At 42.2% G+C, this 20,227-nt stretch overlaps 1 protein-coding gene and 1 long non-coding RNA gene across 6 annotated transcripts in view; one reads left to right on the top strand and one right to left on the bottom strand.

Annotated features, from left to right (window-relative positions):
• Nucleotides 1-983: 983 nt before the first annotated feature.
• On the bottom strand, nt 984-10,262 carry LOC110148797 (uncharacterized). Its single transcript, XR_002317271.2, has 3 exons — nt 1,531-10,262; nt 1,315-1,388; nt 984-1,227 (listed from the first exon to the last, which is right to left on the bottom strand). It is a non-coding gene; the product is annotated as an uncharacterized lncRNA (long non-coding RNA).
• Nucleotides 10,263-10,308: 46 nt separating this feature from the next.
• The window catches only part of SETX (senataxin), an 87,770-nt gene continuing 77,851 nt past the window's right edge, over nt 10,309-20,227 (top strand). Inside the window, exons 1-4 of one of the 5 annotated variants that reach the window (XM_070454885.1) lie at nt 10,309-10,378; nt 10,709-10,821; nt 12,295-12,411; nt 14,732-14,847. In XM_070454885.1, the coding sequence (XP_070310986.1) occupies nt 14,792-14,847 (56 nt within the window). In that variant the 5' untranslated portion in view covers nt 10,309-10,378; nt 10,709-10,821; nt 12,295-12,411; nt 14,732-14,791. Of the gene's footprint in view, nt 10,583-10,708; nt 10,822-11,364; nt 11,495-12,294; nt 12,412-14,731; nt 14,848-20,227 lie in introns of those variants that run through there. The other 4 variants (XR_011483387.1, XM_070454882.1, XM_020910999.2 and 1 more) reach the window with 4 other exon arrangements.

The raw sequence follows: 20,227 nt of genomic DNA, 5'->3' as shown, positions 1-20,227 counted from the left end.
ACTCCGGGAGTTGGTGATAGAAAAGGAGGCTTGGTGTACTGTAGTTCATGGGGGTCGCAAAGAGTCAGACACGACTGAGCGACTGAACTGAAACTGATAATTTACATACACGTACCTACTCAGGTGCATTAAACCTCAACAGCTTCCATGAAAGAATTTACTTTTTTAAAAATTAACTTATTTTCATCTTTGGTTGTGCTGGGTCTTCTTGCGGTATGTGGGCCTTCCATTTCAGTGGCTTCTCTTGTTGAGGAGCCCAGGCTCTAGGCACACAGGCTCAGTAGTTATGGCGCACAGTCTTAGTTGCTCCAGAGAATGAGGAATCTTCCTTGACCAGTAATTGAACGTGCGTCCCCTGAGTCAGCAGGCAGACTCTCATCCTCTGTACCAGCAGGGAAGTCTGACAATTTATTTCCTTTTGAACTTTTTGTATTGGAGTATGGCCAATTAACAATATTGTGATAGTTTCAGGTGAGCAGCGAAGGGGAAGAATTTACTTTTAAGAGGAGAAATTATGTACTTTTAAAGTCATATGTAGGAGAAGGCAATGGCACCCCACTCCAGTACTCTTGCCTGGAAAATCCCATGGATGGAGGAGCCTGGTAGGCTGTAGTCCATAGGGTCGCTAAGAGTCAGACACGACTGAGCAACTTCACTTTCACTTTTCACTTTCATGTATTGGAGAAGGAAATGGCAACCCACTTCACTGTTCTTGCCTGTTTGAGAATCCCAGGGATGGCGGAGCCTGGTGGGCTGCCATCTATGGGGTCGCACAGAGTCGGACACGACTGACGCAACTTAGCAACAGCAGCAAAGTCATATGTATTTGTATTCATACCAACTGTCCTGCAGTATTATAAACCCACCATGAAAGCAACAATGTTCTGATTTGATACTTAAAATTGTATTTTTAGAATGAAAACTATCAAGAGAGTAACATGTGACTTCAACAAAAGTATGATTTTTATTGTATTACAGGCCACTAGCTTGGTTTGGCAAAATTTTGTAACTTTATTTGTACTTCCAAAAGTCCTTATTTAGTACATTGTCCCTATGAGCTGGATGGGCTTCCCTGGTGTCTCAGGAGTAAAGAATCTGCCTGCCAATACAGGAGATTCAGGTTCGATCCCTGGGTCGGGAAGATCCACTGGAGAAGGAAACGGCAACCCACTTCAGTATTTTCGCCTGGGAAGTCCGTGAACAGGGGAGCCTGGTGGGCTGCAGTTCCTGGGGTCACAAGAGTCAGACACAGCTTAGTGACTAACCCACCACACTGTGGGCTGGAGAAGTTAGCTGAAAAGGCAAAGTCATTACCTGAGTTTTGTAGCGCTGCAAACTTCCACCGAAGGACGGCTGTTCTCATCTTTCAGCATCTCACATTTCCTTAGCTTAAAAAATTGTAAGTGTCAAAACCATGCTTTTGTGATTTCTAACACATGGTATATCAGGCTGTTGGAATATAATTATTTTTAGACTTGTGACCATAAAAGACCTTTTTTACATGAAGAACTGTACATTATTTGAAATTACCCAAATGATGTCTTGATTTGAGGCACAAATCCTAGGTACTTGTAGCTTTTAGTAATATGGTGCCACTGTGAGAAGAGGGGTGGGGAGAAAAATGATTAATATAAAGTAATTATTAAGTGAATTTCACCACAGTTTATATTTATGGGAAATCTTTATATTGGATGCCAAAGGGCAGGTGCAATCTGGAAAACAATCTAGCAAATATATTTTGTTACATGTTTTGTATCAGATAATTATCAACCACTACAAACTCTGGTGGCTCAGATAGTAAAGAATCAGTCTGCCAATGCAGGAGATTCGGGTTTGATCCCTGCGCTGGGAAGATCCCCTGGAGTAGGTAATGGCAACCCACTCCAGTATTCTTGCCTGGAGAATTCCATGGATAGAGGAGCCTGGTGGGCTACAGTTCATGAGGTTGAAAAGAGTTGGACAAGACTGAAGTGACTCAGCATGCACACACAACTGAAAAATCAACCCTTCTAAGATCTATAAGAGAGGAGGAAATAGGGCAATATGCCACCTGAAAGACTAGAGAGACAGAGGCAAATACAAAGAACAACAATTTACCTGAGCAGAAACCCACAAATGAAAACTGCCCTGGGAACCAGTGCTACTTAAGAAAATCTGAACTACAACTGAGGCTTCCCTGGTGGCTCAGGGACTTTTCTGGTAACCCAGTTGGTAAAGAATCTGCCCGCAATGCAGGAGACCCTTGCTCAATCCCTAGGTCAGAAAGATCCGGTAGAGAAGGGATAGGCTACCCACTCCAGTATTCTGGTGGCTCAGCTGGTGAAGAATCCGCCTGCAGTGCGGGAGACCTGGGTTAGATCCCTGGGTTGGGAAGATCCCCTGGAGAAAAATGTCTACCCACTTCAGTGTTCTGGCCTGGAGAATTCCATGGACTATGCATGGGGCCGCAGAGTAGGACACGACTGAGCGATTTCCACTTCCACTGGTGGCTCGGGGGGTAAAAAGATCTGCCTGCAGTGCAGGAGATCCAGGTTAGTGCGGACAACTCGGGGGGTTAAAAACTCTAGGAGCACTGGCTTGCAAAGAACCCCCTGCCCCCCGCCAATTCTATGAGTTTTACCTCCAGGAGTTTGATGAGGTTCCCACAGTACCAAAGAAAATTTCGCTTGTTCTTCCAGCAGGAAGAGAAGAAGAAATACACTTAGAGCATTCTGCTCTCAACAAAACCAACCTAGCAGGCAGAGGATTTGTCAGAACCTAACTGACCTGGGGGAAGGGAAAGATCCAACTCCTGCAGTTCTAGCCACCCGCTCCAATCTAAACAGGGAGGAAAAAAAAAAAAAAACTAGTGGAAAAAAAAAAAAGGAAAACACTTGTGAAGTTCACAGTTCAGTGGCAGATCAGTAAAAGATTTGGACCTAACCCCAGGACTATGCAACAATGCCTCCTGCCACACCTCACCACCATTTACTAAAAACCTATTTACAACAGTTCTTTTAACATAGTACATTCTGTCCCACTATCAAGAACAATTTACAGGGAGGTCCCTGGTCCAGTGGTGAGAACTCTGCTCTTCCACTGCAATGGGCACGAATTCAATTCTGGTCAGGCAGCTAAGATCGCCCATGTCCCCCTCTGCAGCCAAAAAAATAACAAAACCAACAAACAACAACAGCAAAACCCCAAGGCATACCATGAGGTGAAACCACAATTTGAAGAGAGAGCAGGCATTAGATCTAGCTATGGGGAGGGTTTTCAGACCAGGAAGGTAAGCACTATAATTACTATGCTGAGAGCTCTAATGGATAAAGCAGAAGGCATGCAAAAAAAGATACACAGTAAGCAGAGACTTGGAAATCCTAAGAGAAAACCAGAAAAAAAAAAAAAAGAAGAAGAAGAAGAAGAAGCTAGAGATAAAATACATTGTAACAGACGTAAATGCCTCTAATGGGCTTACTGGATTTCCTTGATGGCTCAGCAGGTGAAGAATTTGCCTGCAATGCAAAAGACACAGGGTTGGCCCCTAACCCTGGGTTGGGAGGATCCCCTGGAAAAGGAAATGGCACCTGCTCCTGTATTCTTGCCTGAAAAATCCCATGGACAGAGGAGCCTGATGGGCTACAGTCCATGGGGTTACAAAGAATCAGACATGACTGAGCGACTAAGCACGCAAGCAATGGGTTTACTAGTAGGCTAGACATGACTGAGAAAAGAATCTGAGCTTGAGGATATCTCAAGACAAACTACCAAAGCTAAAAGCAAAAGGAACAAAGACTGAAAAACAAAACAGTGAGCCCAAGGACTGAGGGACAACCACAAAGCTGTAACATAGGCATACTAGGAGTACAAGAAAGAAAGAAAAGGATGGAAGAAATATTTGAAACAGAAATAACAGAGAATTTTCCCAAATTATGTCAGACACCAAATTGCAGGCCCGGGCAGCTCAGAGACCACCAAGCAGGATAAATGTCCCCAAGCTACAACTAGGCATGTGCACGTGTGTGTGCGTGTGTGTGCGTGTGCTCAGTCTGTCTGACTCTTTGGGACCCCACAGACTGTAGCCCGCCAGGCTCCTCTTCCATGGGATTTTTCGGGCAAGAATTCTGGAGTGGTTGCCATTTCCTCCTCCAAGGGATTCTTCCCAACCCAGGGATTGAACCTGAGTCTCCTGCATCTCCTGCATTGGCAGGCGAATTCCTTACCACTACAACTAGGTAAGGGAGGCCCCAAAACCACAGCTACAACTACAACTGGGAAGCCCTACAACTAGGCAGAGCATGTTCAAATTGCAGAAAAACAAAGATAAACTCCTGAAAGGAGACAAATGAAACACTTAATTCGCTGTGTCCTACTTAAAGTGAGAAACTCAAAGCTCTCCCATTCAGATAAGATACAAGGCAAGGATGTCCACTGTCACCACTTCTTTTCAGCATCATTCTGGAAGTCCTTGCTAATGCATTAAGGACAGAAAGGAAAATAAAATGTGAATAGATTGTGAAGGGAGAAATAAAACTGACTTGTTTAGTTCAGTTCAGTAGCTCAGTTCTGTCCGCCTCTTTGCGACCCTACAAACTGCAGCACGCCAGGCCTCCCTGTCCATCACCAACTCCCAGAGTTCATCCAAACCCATGTCCATTAAGTCGGTGATGCCAACCAACCATCTCATCCTCTGTCATCCCTTTCTACTCCTGCCCTCAATCTTTCCTAGCATCAGGGTTTTTTCACATGAGTCAGCTCTTCACATCAGGTGGCCAAAGTATTGGAGTTTCAGCTTCAACATTAGCCCTTCCAATGAATGTTCAGGTCTGATTTCCTTTAGAATGGACTGGTTAACTTTTTTAGACAGGTGAAATTATAATCCATGTAGAAAATCCAAAGTAATTGAAAAAAAAACAGAATAAGTGATTTTAGCAAGGTAACAGCACGTAAGTTAATTAATTATTGACATTATTGACTGAGGTATTTTTGCAGAAACCAATGCCTATGGCCTGTGATTTCTTATGTAAGTGAATATTGAAACATCTCTGATAAATAATGTTCAAGGTAAAAAAAAATGTATTAATATATCTCTGGTCAGTAATGTGTTAATATACAAAAGTCAACTGCTTTCCTATACACCACCAATGAAAACATGGAATTTGAATTATAAATACAACAGCATTTACATTGTTCATGTTTAGTCACTAAGTCATGTCCAACTCTTTTGTGACCCTGTGGACTGTAGCCTACCAGATTCCTCTGTCCATGGGATTATCCAGGCAAGAATACTGGAGTGGGTTGCTATTTCTTTCTCCAGGGGGTCACCCCAACCCAGGGATCAAACCTGTGTCACCTGCATTTCAGGCAGATTCTTTACCACTGAGTCACCAGCGAAGCTCAGCATTTACATAAGCACCCCACAAATGAAATGCTTACATATAAATCTAACAAAACATGTACAAGATTAATACAAAGACAACTACAAAACTTTGACAAGAGATACCAAAGAAGAACAAAATAAATGGAGAGACATTCCATTTTCACGGACAGGAAGACTCATAGTATCAAAGTGTCTGTTCTTCTCACCTTAAGCTATGGAATCAAGCCACAAAATAATTTTCTGGCTATTGACAAACTGACTGTAAAGTTTATACGGAGAACGAAAAGACCCAGAGTAGCCAACTCAATATTGAAGAAGAAGAACAAAGTCAGAAGACTGATGTTACCCAACTTCAAGACTTATAAAGCTCTTCAAGACAGTGTGGTATTGGTGAAAGAACAGACAAGTAGATCTATGGAACAGAATATAGAGCCCAGTTGCAGATCCCCATAGATGATATGACCCCAGTCTACTGATCACTGATAAAGTCAAAATAATCTCTTCCGCAAATGATGCTGGAACAACTGAACAACCACATCCATTAAAGAAACAATGAAGATAGACACACCTTATACCCTTAACAAAAATGAACTAAAAATGGATCAGAGATATAAATGTAAAATGCCAGAACTATGAGACTCCTGGTGATAACATAGGAGAAAACCTAGATGACCTTGGGTGTGCCTATACTTTGTAGATACAACACCAAAATCAGGATCCATGAAGAAAATAATTGATAAGCTAGATTTTATTAAAATTAGAAACTTGTGTTTTGTGAAAGATAATTTCAAGATAATCAGAAGAGAAGCTACAGCTTGGAACAAATATTTGCAAAATAGATACCTTACAAAGGACTGTTATCCAAAACATACAAAGAACTCATGACTCTCAACATTAAGAAAGCAAACAACCCAAAAACCCAAAACATACAAAAAAACACTTAAAACTTAACATTAAGAAAATGAACTACACTTCACCGAAATAGATATATAGCCTGTAAATTAGTATATGAAGAAATGCTCCATATCATGTCATCAAAAAAATACAAATTAAAACAATAATGAGATACTCTTATACACCTATAAGAGTGGCCAAAATCTGGAACACTGACAGCACCAAATGGTACTGCTACTTTGGAAAACCATTTGGTGGTTTCTCATAAAATTAAATATACTTTTACAGTCGGATCCAGCAACGGTGCCCTAGATATTTATCCAAATGAACTGAAAACTTATATTTACATAAAAACCTGCACATGGATGTCTACAGCAGCTTTATTCATAATTGCCTAAACTTGGAAGCAACCAAAATGCCCTTCAGTGGGTGAATGGATAACTAAACTGTGGAACATGCAGACAACAGAATATTAATCAGTGCTAAAAAGAAATGAAAGTTGCTGAGTTGTGTCTGACTCTTTGGAACCCTATGGACTATACAGTCCATCGTGGAGTGGGTAGCCTTTCCTTTCTCCAGGGGATCTTCCCAACCCAGGAATCGAACCAAGGTCTCCACATCACAGGCGGATTCTTTACCAGCTGAGACACAAGAGAAGCCCTCAAAAAAGAAATGAGCTATGAAGCCATGAAACGGTGCGAAGGAACCTGAAATGCATGTTATTAAGTGAAAGAAGGCAATTAGAAAGGGCTACATACTGTGTGACTCCAATGCTGAAGGCACAACTATGGAGACAGTAGAAGGATGAGTGGTTGCTGGGGTGAGGCTAGGAGGGATGAACAGGCAGTGCACAGAGGATTCTTAGGGCAGTGAAAGTGCTCTTGACACGGTAAGGACTGATACATGTCACATACATTTGTCTAAATCCATAGAATGTACATATCAGGAGTAAACCCTAATGTAAACAATGGACTCTGGGTGTCATGACATGTCAATGTAGGCTCATCACTTGTAACAAATGTACTATATACACTGAGGGGGGATGGTGATAATGGGGGATGCTATACTTATGAGGGAGGGTATGAGTGGGTCCTTAGTCACTAACTCATGTCTGACACTTTGCGACCTCGTGGACTGTAGCCCACCAGGCTCCTCTGTCCGTGGGATTTTCCAGGCAAGAATACTGGAGTAGTGGATTGCCGTTTCCACCTCCAGGGAATCTTCCTGACCCAGGGATTGAACCTGTGTCTTTTGCATCTTCTGTACTGGCAGGTGGATTCTTTACCATTAGCCACCTGAGAAGCCCATGGAGGGTAGGGCAACAAGTGAAATTTTCAGAAATTTCTGTACCTTCCTCTGAATTTTGCTGTGAACCTAAAACTGCTGAAAAAGTAAAAGTCCCTTTTAACCTTATGGTCAAAGGGCTCATGCAGTCAATTCAAAAGAAGATACACTAATTCTCAATCTTTAGGTGAAAAGACATTCTGCATCATTAGTTTTTAGGGAAATACAAATGAGGCACACCCTTTAACCCACTGGTATGACTGAATTGTTAAAGATTCACAATAGGAATAGTATTGACAAGATTTTGGAGCAAATGGAAATCTTATACTTTGCTTATAGTAATTTAAGGTGGTAAAAATCACCTTGGAAAATGGATTGTAATTTCTCATTGTTAAAGATACACCTACTCTGTACTTCAGCAATTTCTCCCCTGCATATTTATCCAAGTTAAATGAAAACATGGGCTTCCCAGATGGTTCAGGGGTAAAGTATCCACCTGCCAAGGCATGAGACATAGGTTTGACCCCTGGGTCAGGGAGATCCCCTGGAAAAGGAAATGGCAACCCACTCCAGTATTCTTGCCTGGGAAACTGCATGGACAGAGGAAGCTGGTGGGTTACAGTCCATGGGGTCACAAAGCAGCTGGATACAACTTAGTAATTAAAAAACAACCACAGAAATGAAAACATATGTCAATTTAAAGACTTCTACAGTAATGTTCATAACAACTTTATTAATAATAGTGGAAAACATGAAACTATCCAATATCCATCATTAGATGACTAAAAACAACCAAATTGTGGTGTATTCATTGAATGACATCCTTCTTTGCAATAAAAATGAATTCCTGATACATGCAACAACATTTGGGAACAGCACACACTTCATTTTGAACAAAAGCAGATGATTAAAAGAGTACATTATTCCATCAACAGAGTTCTAGAATAATCTAAAATGAATCTATGGTGACAGATATGTTAATAGAAATTAGATCAATCATTGGGTGAATGGGAAGATTTACTGCCAAGTATCCCAAGGGCAATTTTCTGGCAGGAAGAAACTGTTTTATATTTTGATTAGAGATGGTTACAGGATATTACAGAGTTGCTAAAATTCCTCAATCATACACCTAAAATGTGTATTTATTGTGTATAATTGTATATAAAGTTGACAAATAATCATGGAATATGAGGCAAAATTGAAGGTAAATAATGATGAAATCAATAGAAATTATCATGACAGTTTAGTAATTCATTAAGAACAGATCAATTTCAAACAGAAATAATGAGTAACATGTTGTTACTGGATTGCTGTTAATCCAAACGATGAGTTATGAGTCAAATGATCAAACTGGAAAAAATACTGAAATTTTGACATAAAATACTGACATACAAAATTCACAATACATAACTAAAAATGAGAAAATCTGTAACAACCTAGTAGTAGTAATGTGTTATCTGTTCCAAGTATTTAGTATCAATCATTACAGCAGAAACTTTTATGTGCTTTGAATTTTTATAGATTGTATATCAAAAAAGGCTTGATAGAAAATTTTTTAAACTTGATAATCCTAAAACTTTGCACATTATCAAATGAAATATTAACTTGAAACATTCATAAACTCAGTAACATTTTATCAACCTTACTAGAAAAAAGACCAAATTATTTTGTGTTCTCTGTGTAATAAATAATCCTCATTAACCTCATGAACCTCATTCCTGAGGTTAAAGGGTATGAAGTCCAAATACAAAACTTTTAGTAAATTGTTTGCAGCTTACATGTTTGTCTCTCAAAAGTTAATATCTGTGGGTTTTGTCCATTTAAAAATTTGTAGTTTGTGGCATTCATTTCACATAAATATTAAAGACACACTCTTCAAGTTGTGTAGACTTTGGGCTCTACAACTCCTGAACATACCTTGGATCAATGGGTCTCTGAGTGTAAAAAGCAAATTTGAGGGAGACTGCTTTCAGTCTAATTTTATAAAGTTTAAAAACATTCAAAACTTAATATACAGATTAAAGACAACTAATAAAACGATAAGGAAATGCCCACAGTGGGCTCAGAAGCAGGATGACTTTATGACTTTAGAGGGGGCGGTAGGCACTTTTTGCCTTCATGGGCACTTTTCTCCTTAAAAATACCAAAACTCGCATTTTAGGACTGTGTTGGTATAAAGACAGATGGTAACTATTAATAGGTTTTCCTCAACCTAAAATTTCACTTGTTTTCTGATTCTACAAGAAGTGAAAACACTTTCTCCTGTGTCCCTAGCCCAAGCTTACAATGTGTAATGGAGAAGCCTCTCCCCTCAGTGTTCATTGTAATACTCCGTTTCTTACACCATGGTGAGCAGTTTTAGCATTTTATACAACCATCCTTTCATGTCTAGTTTAATAGAAATGTATGTAATGCATCGTGCAAGGATAAAAATGAAAATGGTTATCTCAGGTACATAGAAATTCAGGTGATTTTTTACTATCTTGTCTCTCTCTCTTTCAAAAATCAGTTGTTTTTTTTTCAATAGCCAGCAGGATCCCTATTTTTCAGAAGTACTAATATTATTTTTTAAAGGATATACACACACAACTTATAGCACAATATATAATTCGTGACTTTCCTATTTAACTACTAGATTTTACTTTGGCCAACACCGTCCAAGAGACAGAAGAAAACCGAGAAAGGAAGAATTAACGGTCAATACCTTGCGCAGGGACGGTTAAAATTTACATAACGGGCACCGGGCTTTCGATAAGCCACACCCCTTCTGGAATGTTCACCAGGACCCTATCTCCGCTTCACCCACTGCCCCTTCTCATTCTGCGGGTTGAGTTCTCCAGGGTAAGGTCATCGCTGGCCCGCTTCTCCGGACTGGGCCCGCCTCGGCCTCTGCTTTGCTTCACCGGACTGGGCCTGTCTTGGCCTCTGCTTTCCTTTAGAGCCTTGATCAGAACTAGTAATTATTTTTTTGTGTCACCTTCTTAGCTAGTGGTGGCGCCTCGTCATCGTCAAAGTCAGTCAGTAGTAGCGACAAGAAAGAAAAGGGTAGGCTTTCCAGGTGGTGGTACTGTTTTCCTCTGTATTATTTCTTCTCTTTGCAGTATCTTTTTTTTTTTTTTTACAAAGTATATCCCACGAATTACGTGTTGTTTACACACTATCCTATTTTAGGTCTTAAATCTAAAGAGAAAAAAAACATTGCTTCGCAACTCATAATAGGCTCTATTGAAACTCGTGAGGCGGCGGAGAGAGAAGAAACAGAACCGAACGGAAAAGGCAGGAGGGTAGGCGTACAGGGGGCCCAGGGTGGGCCCGTCAGGCGCGGCTGCTACCGGCAGAAATCCTTGGCCAGGCCGCGGTCAACGCTAGGCCGCAAACTTGCCTCAAGGGCCCCAGGGGCCTCTGCCCCTCCCTCCCCCTCCTCCCCCTCCCTCCCCCTCCTGCCCCTCCCTCCCCCTCCTCCCCCTCCTGCCCCTCCCTCCCCCTCCTGCCCCTCCCTCCCCCTCCTGCCCATGCCTCCGCCTCCCTCACTCGCCTGCCCCTCCCTTCAGCCCCCCCCCCGCCCCTTTCTCCGCAAGACACTCCTGATTGGCCAAACCCTAGCCCGGAAGTGGCGCCACGCCGGGCTTCCAGGCCTCCTGGCTGAGCCCGGGCGCTCCTCTTCCCCACGCCCCGCCCCTCGGGGGGCACGAAAACAAGAGAGAGGCGGCTGGGGCGGGGCCTGCGGACGGCCGACGCCGCGCAGGGGGCGGGGCCTGTGCTCGCGGCGCCCGCTGGTTGGCTGATGGGGTGCGGGCTGAGGCGCTTAGGGGTTGCGCGGCCGCGCTTCCGCCCTCGGCCGACTGTTGAGCTGAGGCATGGAGGCGGGTTAGCCAGCTGCCTGAGGCCGAGCGAGGGTTGAGGAGAACGGCGGGCTCGAGGCTGCAGGCCCGGCGGGCCCGAGTGCGCGCGCGGCTGGTGAGTGCCCGGCCGCGTGGAGTAACCGTCGCGGCGCGTGAGGCACGGGCGGGTGGGGGAGGGGCGGCGCGAGCTTGGCCGCGTCCTTCAGCAGAGTTGAGGCGCGCGAAGCGCGAGCATCCCCGCCGCGTCCGCTGGACCACCCTCCTGTGCTTCTCGCGCCCCGGGGCACCGGGCGTTGGGACCCCCGTCCTCTCCTTTCACGTCGTCTACACTGCGGTCCCGTGTGAGCGGTTTTGGGTCTGGGCACCGCGTAGTTTCGGTGGGATTGATTGGGGGGTCTCACTGTAGAAAGTTTCTGTCCTTTCGACGCCCCCTCCTTTCTCCTGATGGGGTCCGTGACTTTGGAGAGAGTGCCACTCCCTTGTGGCCACCTGAGTCCTCCTGCCCCACCTGAAGGCGATGTATCGCTGACAGCCAGCCACAAGGGGCTTTGCCGCCTTCCCCACCTCCCAGGAGCGACAATGTACCAAGACCCTGAAGGAACCGTCACGAGTCTCCAAGGATCGGTTTGCCATTTAAAGCTACAGAGATGAGTTACTTACTGACGGTCCTAGGGCTGAACTCACATTTGCTAATTGGGGTTTTTCAACAGTGGCTCACTGTCCCTGTGTGGGGACGAGGTCTCCCTTGAAACTACTCCCCCCTGTGTCAGAATGGCAGTAGACCCACAGGCAAGTTGTTTAATCTCTGAGCCCGAGCTTTTTCATCAAATGGTTACATTCCGCTCTGTAAGTATTGATGTGAAACTCAGATGAGAGTATATAAACCACTTCCTCAGTTTTGTTTTGCCTTTTCAGAAATGTTCTTTGCGGAGCCAGAGTCTGGGTATATATGAATGCAGATCCTCACCCATTCCCAAATAAATCCAGGCATCTCAACTGAGAGGATCACTTCTCCGTAGGCCATCACCTCAGGTAATTTGTTTTTTAAAGATTTATGTATTTTTGACTGTGCTGGGTCTTAGTTGCTGTGGGCATTCTCTAGTTGCGGTGTATGGGCTTCTCACTGAGGTGGCTTCTCTTGTGGAGCATGGTTTCTAGGGCAGAGTTCAGTAGTTGCCCCAGGGCATGTGGGATTTTCCTGGACCAGGGATGGAACCTATGGCTCCTGCATTGGCAGGTGATTTCTTAACCACTGGACCACGAGGAACTACCCCAGGTAATCGTTAAATTACCATTTAAGACATTTTTTTTTCAGTCACTTAATATGTGCCCAGCACTGAAGTAAAGTATATACAAAACAGATCCTTGCCCCCTAAAAGACTCAAAATTTTTGAGAATGGAGCACGTATGTGGGAAACATCTGATAGTAAACACCTTAGCCTGACAAGGTGAATGTAGTGATAGAAACTATAGAGTCCTGAGAGGACCAAGAAGAAAGTCAAACTGGAAAGGGGGGGTGCTGAGTTAGACTCCTATCCCCCAGGCATGATGATGCTCAGAGATGAATTGCACACAGGTAGATCTCAAATCGGACTTTTTATCACTGCTGGAATTGTTTTAGATTGAACCTGAACTTTATCAGTGGTATCTCACCATCTGCTTTTTTCTACCAAGTTCATTTGGTGAGTCATGCATATTCAGGTTTAAGATCCAGGCAAAGGTCTGAAGGGTAGGTGTTAAAGGCAGAAGAGCTCCCATAAATGCAGGTAATGCCAGATACCAGGAGGCATTTTAGGAAGAGCAAGTGAGGGGGAAATGGCAAGAGATGATGCTAAAGCCAGCTCTTGGAGGGACTGGTGTGGTGAGCTCAGAAGTTATTGCCCAGATATAGAGAAGTCATCTGTGCTTTCAAAGTCCAGTTTTTGGTTTGGCCTTTGGCAGCATTTTTGGGAAGAATTGATGGTGGATCAAACAAGAGGCAGATCATTTATGTTTTCTTATGGAATCTAGGCAAATAGTGAAAATGTATTAAGGCAGTGGCAGTCTCACTGACAGTTAAGTGCAGATGTAATCAAGGTGGTAGACACTGGAACTTGTAGAGATGGGTCTAAGGGAAGAGAGAATACAATTAACAGGTTACTGGTTTGAAAACTGAAGGCATGGTATACCATGGATATAGAGAATACAGGACAGATCACAGATTTAAGGGAAGGACTTCTGTTCTGGTCCTGTTTACTCTGACACACCAGTCAGGTGAGTAGAGATTTTTATATAGTTGGATATTGAGTAGAGTCAGCCTTCAATATCTTCAGGTTTCACATATGTGAATACAGAGAGCCAGCTGTCTTCTTTGTGCTACACTGTTTTATGTGGGGAGTTGAGCATCTGCAAATTTTGGTATCCATGGTGGGGTTTTATCTTCTGGAACCAATTGCAAGTACTGAGGGACAGCTGTGTATCTTTCTGGAATTCTAGGCTAGGCTATCATTATTGAGTAGCTGAAACATAGGTAGGCATTGCACTGAGTTTACATACATTCTTAGTCTTTGGAAAGCTTCAGTATTAGTAGTAGTTATGGGTTGGATTAAGTCACCTAGAAAGAGGATACTGAATGAAGAGGAGGATAGAGTCCTGAGGACAGACCTTTGGACATTTTGATACTAGGAGGGGGAAAAGGAACCAGATGGTTCTGGAGATTGGGTAGAGGAGGTGAAAGGAGAATTGTATATTAGCTATGGATTAAATGTTAGCACTTTCACGTTTTGGAGTCCAGTAAAGAACCAGCTGGATTTGACATTACAGAGATTATTAGGGACTTTTGTGAAAACATTCAGTGAAACGTAAGGTACAACCCAGAGTGCAAAGGAACTAAATTACTTTTTCAAGGGTTAGTTTCTCAGTGGACTCAATGCTTTCACTGCTGCAGCTTGGGTTCAGTCCCTTAGTTCAGTTTTGGGGAACTAAGATCCCACAAGCCACTTGGCCTGGCTGAGGGGGGAAAGATAACTGAAAGCAATTGCAAAGAAGTTTTTGATAATTAAAATTTCCAAGAAGTGAGACTTCTCTGGTGGTCCAGTGGTTAGGACTCTGCCTTCTAATGCAGGGGGCACTGATTTGATACCTGGTGGGGGAGCTAGGTTCCCACATGCTGTGTGGTGAAGCCAATAAATAAATTTAAAAATTCCAAGAAATTTTAGCTAGGAAGGGTAGAAGAAAGTGATTGTTATATGAAGTTTCTGGCCAACTATTATTGAGAAATGGTAGCCCTGGCTAAGTCAGTGGAAAGTAACAGTTACACCTCTGGTGAAGCATCCTCTGTGATCATCAAATCAGCTCTCTCTTTAATGCACAGGAGCAGCTCTGATTTCTGCAGCTTGAGGATTCCCTGGACACTCGCATTTGTGGTTCAGTAATGGTTCCCAGCAGTAAAAACGCTGATGAAATTAACAAAACTGCCTTCCAGAAGAAGTGAGTTGTGCAAAAACTTGCAAGGTTCATAGCTATCTACCAGCAGTTTTCCCTTTAAAGAAAAATCACAATATACTTACTATACCCTGTTCACAGTTTTTGGGCTTAACTATCAGGCCAATGATGATTTTGTTTTAAGGACATAACAACACCCATTTATGACCTTTTGAGAGGAGCTGTGGAAACGGATGTTTCTGTTGTTGATGGGCTCTATAGCACTCTTCTGTGTTCTGAATTCCATTCTTACCTGTGGTATGGCAGTAACTTCCATCTACTTTGAGGAAATTTATAGTTTTGCTTTCTGGAATGTGGGAGTAGGCTAACTCTTTGAATGAGTTGAATAAAAATCAAACTGCATAATTTTTTTTTTCCTTTGGCAGCACATGTGGGATCTTACATGTACCCCCCTGCCTTGGAAGTGTGGAGTCTTAATCACTGGACTTCAAGGGAGGTCCCTCCATAATTTTCTTAATAAAAAGTTTCTTTTGCTAATAGTGAGGGACAGCGAAGACTGGCATGCTGCATTCTGGGGGTTGCAAGGTGTCCGACATGATGGAACGACTGAACAGCTGTTAATAGTTATTAAAGTATACAGCATTTTATTTGTATTTCAGTTTAGTCGCTCCATCGGGTCTGACTCTGTGTGTGTGTGTGTGTGTGTGTGTGTGTGTGTGTGTGTCTGTGTCTGAATCTTTGCGACCCCATGAAGAGAAGCACACCAGGCCTGCCTGACTCCCGGAGTCCACCCAAACCCATGTCCGTCGAGTCGGTGATGCCATCCAACCATCTCATCCTCTGTCATCCCCTTCTCCTGCCCTCAGTCTTTCCCAGCATCAGGGTCTTTTCCAATGAGTCAGCTCTTTGCATCAGGTGGCCAAAGGATTGGAGTTTCAGCTTCAGCATCAGTCCTTCTAATGAACACCCAGGACTGATCTCCTTTAGGATGGACTGGTTGGATCTCCTCGAAGTCCAAGGGATTCTCAAGAGTCTTCTCCAACACCACAGTTCAAAAGCATCAATTCTTCTGAGCTCAGCTTTCTTTATAGTCCAACTCTCACATCCATACATGACCACTGGAAAAACCATAGCCTTGACAAGACGGACCTTTGTTGGCAAAGTAATGTCCCTGCTTTTTAATATGTTGTCTAGGTTGGTCATAACTTTCCTTCCAGGAAGTAAGCGTCTTTTAATTTCATGGCTTCAATCACCATCTGCAGTGATTTTGGAGCCCAGAAAAATAGTCGGCCACTGTTTCCACCGTTTCCCCATCTATTTGCCATGAAGTGATTGGACAGGATACCATGATCTTAGTTTTCTGAATGTTGAGCTTTAAGCCAACTTTTTCATTCTCCTCTTTCACTTTCATCAAGAGGCTGCTGCTTCTTCCCCTTCTGCCATAAGGGTGGTGTCATCTGCATGTCTGAAGTTATTGATATTTCTTCTGGCAATCTTGGTTTCAGCTTGTGCTCCCTCCAGCCCAGCGTTTCTCATGATGTACTCTGCATATAAGTTAAATAAGCAGGGTGACAGTATAAAGCCTTGACATACTCCTTTTCCTATTTGGAACCAGTCTGTTTTTCCATGTCCAGTTCTAACTGTTGCTTCCTGACCTGCATACAGGTTTCTCAAGAGGCAGATCAGGTGGTCTGGTATGCCCATCTCTTTCAGAATTTTCCACAGTTTATTGTGATCCACACATCAAAGGCTTTGGCATAGTCAAGAAAGCAGAAATAGATGTTTTTCTGGAATTTCCTTGCTTTTTCAATGATCCAGCAGATGTTGGCAACTTGATCTCTGGTTCCTCTGCCTTTTCTAAAACCAGCTTGAAAAGCTGGAAATTCACGGTTCACATAATGCTGAGGCCTGGCTTGGCGAATTTTGAGCATTACTTTACTAGCGTGTGAGATGAGTGCAATTGTGCGGTAGTTTGAGCATTCTTTGGCATTGCCTTTCTTTGGGATTGGGATGAAAACTGAGCTTTTCCAGTCCTGTGGCCATTGCTGAGTTTTCCATATTTGCTGGCATATTGAGTGCAGCACTTTCACAGCGTCACCTTTCAGGATTTGAAATAGCTAGAATTCCATCACCTTCACTAGCTTTGTTCCTGGTGAAGCTTCCTAAGGCCTAGTTGACTTCACATTCCAGGATGTCTGGCTCTAGGTGAGTGATCACACGGTTATCTGTGTCGTGAAGATCTTTGTTGTATGGTTCTTCTGTGTATTCTTGCCATCTCTTCTTAATATCTCTGCTTCTGTTAGGTCCCTACCATTTCTGTCCTTTGTTGAGCCCATCTTTGTATGAAATGTTCCTTTGGTATCTAATTTTCTTGAAGAGATCTCTAGTCTTTCCCGTTCTATTGTTTTCCTCTATTTGTTTGCATTGATCGCTGAGGAAGGCTTCCTTATCTCTCCTTGCTATTCTTTGGATCTCTGCATTCAATTGGGTATATCTTTCCTCTTTCCTCTGTTTTTCACTTCCCGTCTTTTCACAGCTAAATGTAATGTCTCCTCAGACAGCCATTTTGCTTTTTTGCATTTCTTTTTCTTGGGTATGGTCTTGATTCCTGTCTCCTGTACAGTGTCACGAACCTTCATCCATAGTTCATCAGGCACTCTGTCTATCAGATCTAGTCTCTTAAATCTATTTCTCACTTCCACTGTATAGTCCTAAGGGATTTGATTTAGGTCATACCTGAATGGTCTAGTGGTTTTCTCCACTTTTCAATTTCAGTCTGAATTTGGCAATAAGGAGTTCATGATCCGAGCCACAGTCAGCTCCCAGTCTTGTTTTTGCTGACTGTATAGAGCTGCTCCATCTTTGGCTGCAAAGAATATGATCAATCCGATTTCGGTGTAGACCATCTGGTGATGTCCATGTGTAGAGTCTTCTGTTGTTGGAAGAGGGTGTTTGCTATGACCAGTGTGTTCTCTTGGCAGAACTCTATTAGCCTTTGCCCTGCTTCATTCTGTACTCCAAGGCCAGATTTGCCTGTTACTCCAGGTGTTAATTGACTTCCTACTTTTGCATTCCAGTCCCCTATAATGAAAAATGACATCTTTTTTGTATTTCTGTACGTTCATTTTTTTCAAAGCTTCAGTTGAGTGCAGTCCATTACCTGCTCAAATCAAGCTTGAAGCAATTGATGTTTGAGAAATCTCCCCTAAGTTTTGTTTTCTGTTTCCACACTCTGTAGAAAATGAAACTTAATAAATTAGATTACATCAACAGAAAAAACCCAGCTTGTGCAGACTTCCTGGTGTTATAGTACTGTTTTTTCAGGTATAAGAAGTTTTTTGAAATTTATATTCTGCAGAGACATAGTGACATAGTGTCCATCGTATTACTCAGTATTCCCTTGTTTGCAGCACCCTTAAAAAATGTTATTGAGTTAGAAGTAGTGTCAAGAAAGGGCAAGACTCTTAAGTCTATGTTTTTGGTTTTTCAGATGAGGACTGTGTAACTCATGTTATCTTTTTGCTCTGCTTTTCAGGAAGCTCCTAAATTAGGACTGAGTACAGTTTTTTCTAAATAAGCTTTGATTTCTCTCTCTAATTCTCCTTTTAAAATGTCCTTTTCTATATGTACTTTAATGTTGAAAGCTGCCTTAAATTCTTTTCAGAAGCATGAAAAAATATGCAGTTAATTTAAAAATTAAGTTCACAAGGCATGCATGTTTTTGATGATACAGAAGTTATAAGATTTGTTAAGATGTGATCGACCTCCCATTAGCAGAGTTTATTCATTCTGAATTTTAGGGTGATATGCATTTAAAAATTTCACACATTCAAGTTCAAATTTCTGTCCCCAAATATGCAGTGCCTTGGATCATATTAACCTTTTGTTGTCCATTCTCCCTCTCTGAAAGGAAACTTTTTAGGCATTTCTTTCCTATGAATTTCCCATAGATTTTAATATCACCACTGTGTTACATATTACATACATACATATTATACTCTTTATGTATATCTGTGCTGTATACATAAAAAGTGGGACTTTTTTTGTGTCCCACTAGTTTTCATCTCCTTGAGGATGTTGTCCCTCCTGATGAGAATGAATGGGTTAAGTTCATCCAGTGAGGAAATGAATTTCATTGGGTTTACAGATGGTTTTGTAACTTTTTCCCCATTAGGCTGATACTTTACATTCATTAGATAGTCAAGATCAAGGTTTCAAGATCAAGTTTGTTGGATAATTTCCTGTCCCAGTTCCCGATAAAACATAAAACATTTTCATAGTATAAAACACTTGGTTTGATTTCCCTTGGGTGTGGTTTTCTTTTTTGTCTTCAAAGACAGCTCATAGCTGTTGGGATAATGCCTTGTTTGATGTTTTTTTTGGGAATAGACTGGGGCTGTGGTTTTGGGGCAGCATAATGCAGAGTTGAAGTTCCTGCCTCATCACACTATGTCAGGGGTTACCAACATAGCTTAGCACCGGTGATATTAACCTTGATGACTTGGTTAAGGTTTTGTTTGCCAGGTGTCTCCACTGTATGTGTGATTTTCACTTTTCATTGAAAGTGTTTCAAGTCCAGCCTTGACTCAAGATAAGATTAAGCTCCACTTCCTGGAATAGGGAGTATCTATATATATTATTTGCAGTTCTTTTATAAGGAAAATTTGTCTCTTTCTCCACATTTGTTTATTCATTCATTTGTATCAGTATGGATTCATGTATATTTGTACTGGCTTATAATCCAATAGTATGTTATTTTGTTACTCAAAATTCTTTCAGCTTTGGCCACGGGACCTCTTTCAAGTTGGTGGCTTGAAATATGTTCTTTTGACATGCCCCCATCCATCTGTGTTTTGAGCACTTTATTTCTGTTGCTACAAGATGCCCCAGACTCACTTATATTTTCCTGCCCCCGCCTTTTGTTTCAGTGCAAAAAATGTGCTTTCTGTTTAGCCGTAGTATACTGCTTACTGACGGTGAACTTTCTCTTTGCTTTTATATGCATTTATTGGCATCTTAGCTTGCTTTTATTACATCTCATCAGAATTGGAGATCTCTTTGGATTTGGCTTCCACCCTGTTTGCTAATCCTCTGCTTCATGCCATCTGTAGTTCTGATGAACTTGACTCTGTTTTCCTTCAAGCCTTTGACATATTTGGTTCTTGGGATTTCCTGTCGTTTCCAGGTACCATCTTGCTACTTTGTTCTCTTTGAGACTGCTAGGATTTGGGAAATTAATTTTGTCTTCACTCTTTGTACTTGAGTTTGGATGGTGGAGGCTCTGATGATATTATACAATCCAAAACTGGAAACGATCAAAAACTGAAAGTATGAAACTCAGTAGTAATAGGTTTGTAGCTGTTGTATTTGTAGCCATTATAGTTTATACTAAGTTGGTGAGCAGTGAGTTATGGGCAGCAATTTA

This window comes from Odocoileus virginianus, chromosome 2 (genome assembly GCF_023699985.2).
Source record: "Odocoileus virginianus isolate 20LAN1187 ecotype Illinois chromosome 2, Ovbor_1.2, whole genome shotgun sequence".
NCBI lineage: Eukaryota > Metazoa > Chordata > Mammalia > Artiodactyla > Cervidae > Odocoileus > Odocoileus virginianus.
The sequence above is the reverse complement of the archived record's forward strand: the minus strand, read 5'-3'. Positions and strand labels throughout refer to the sequence as shown.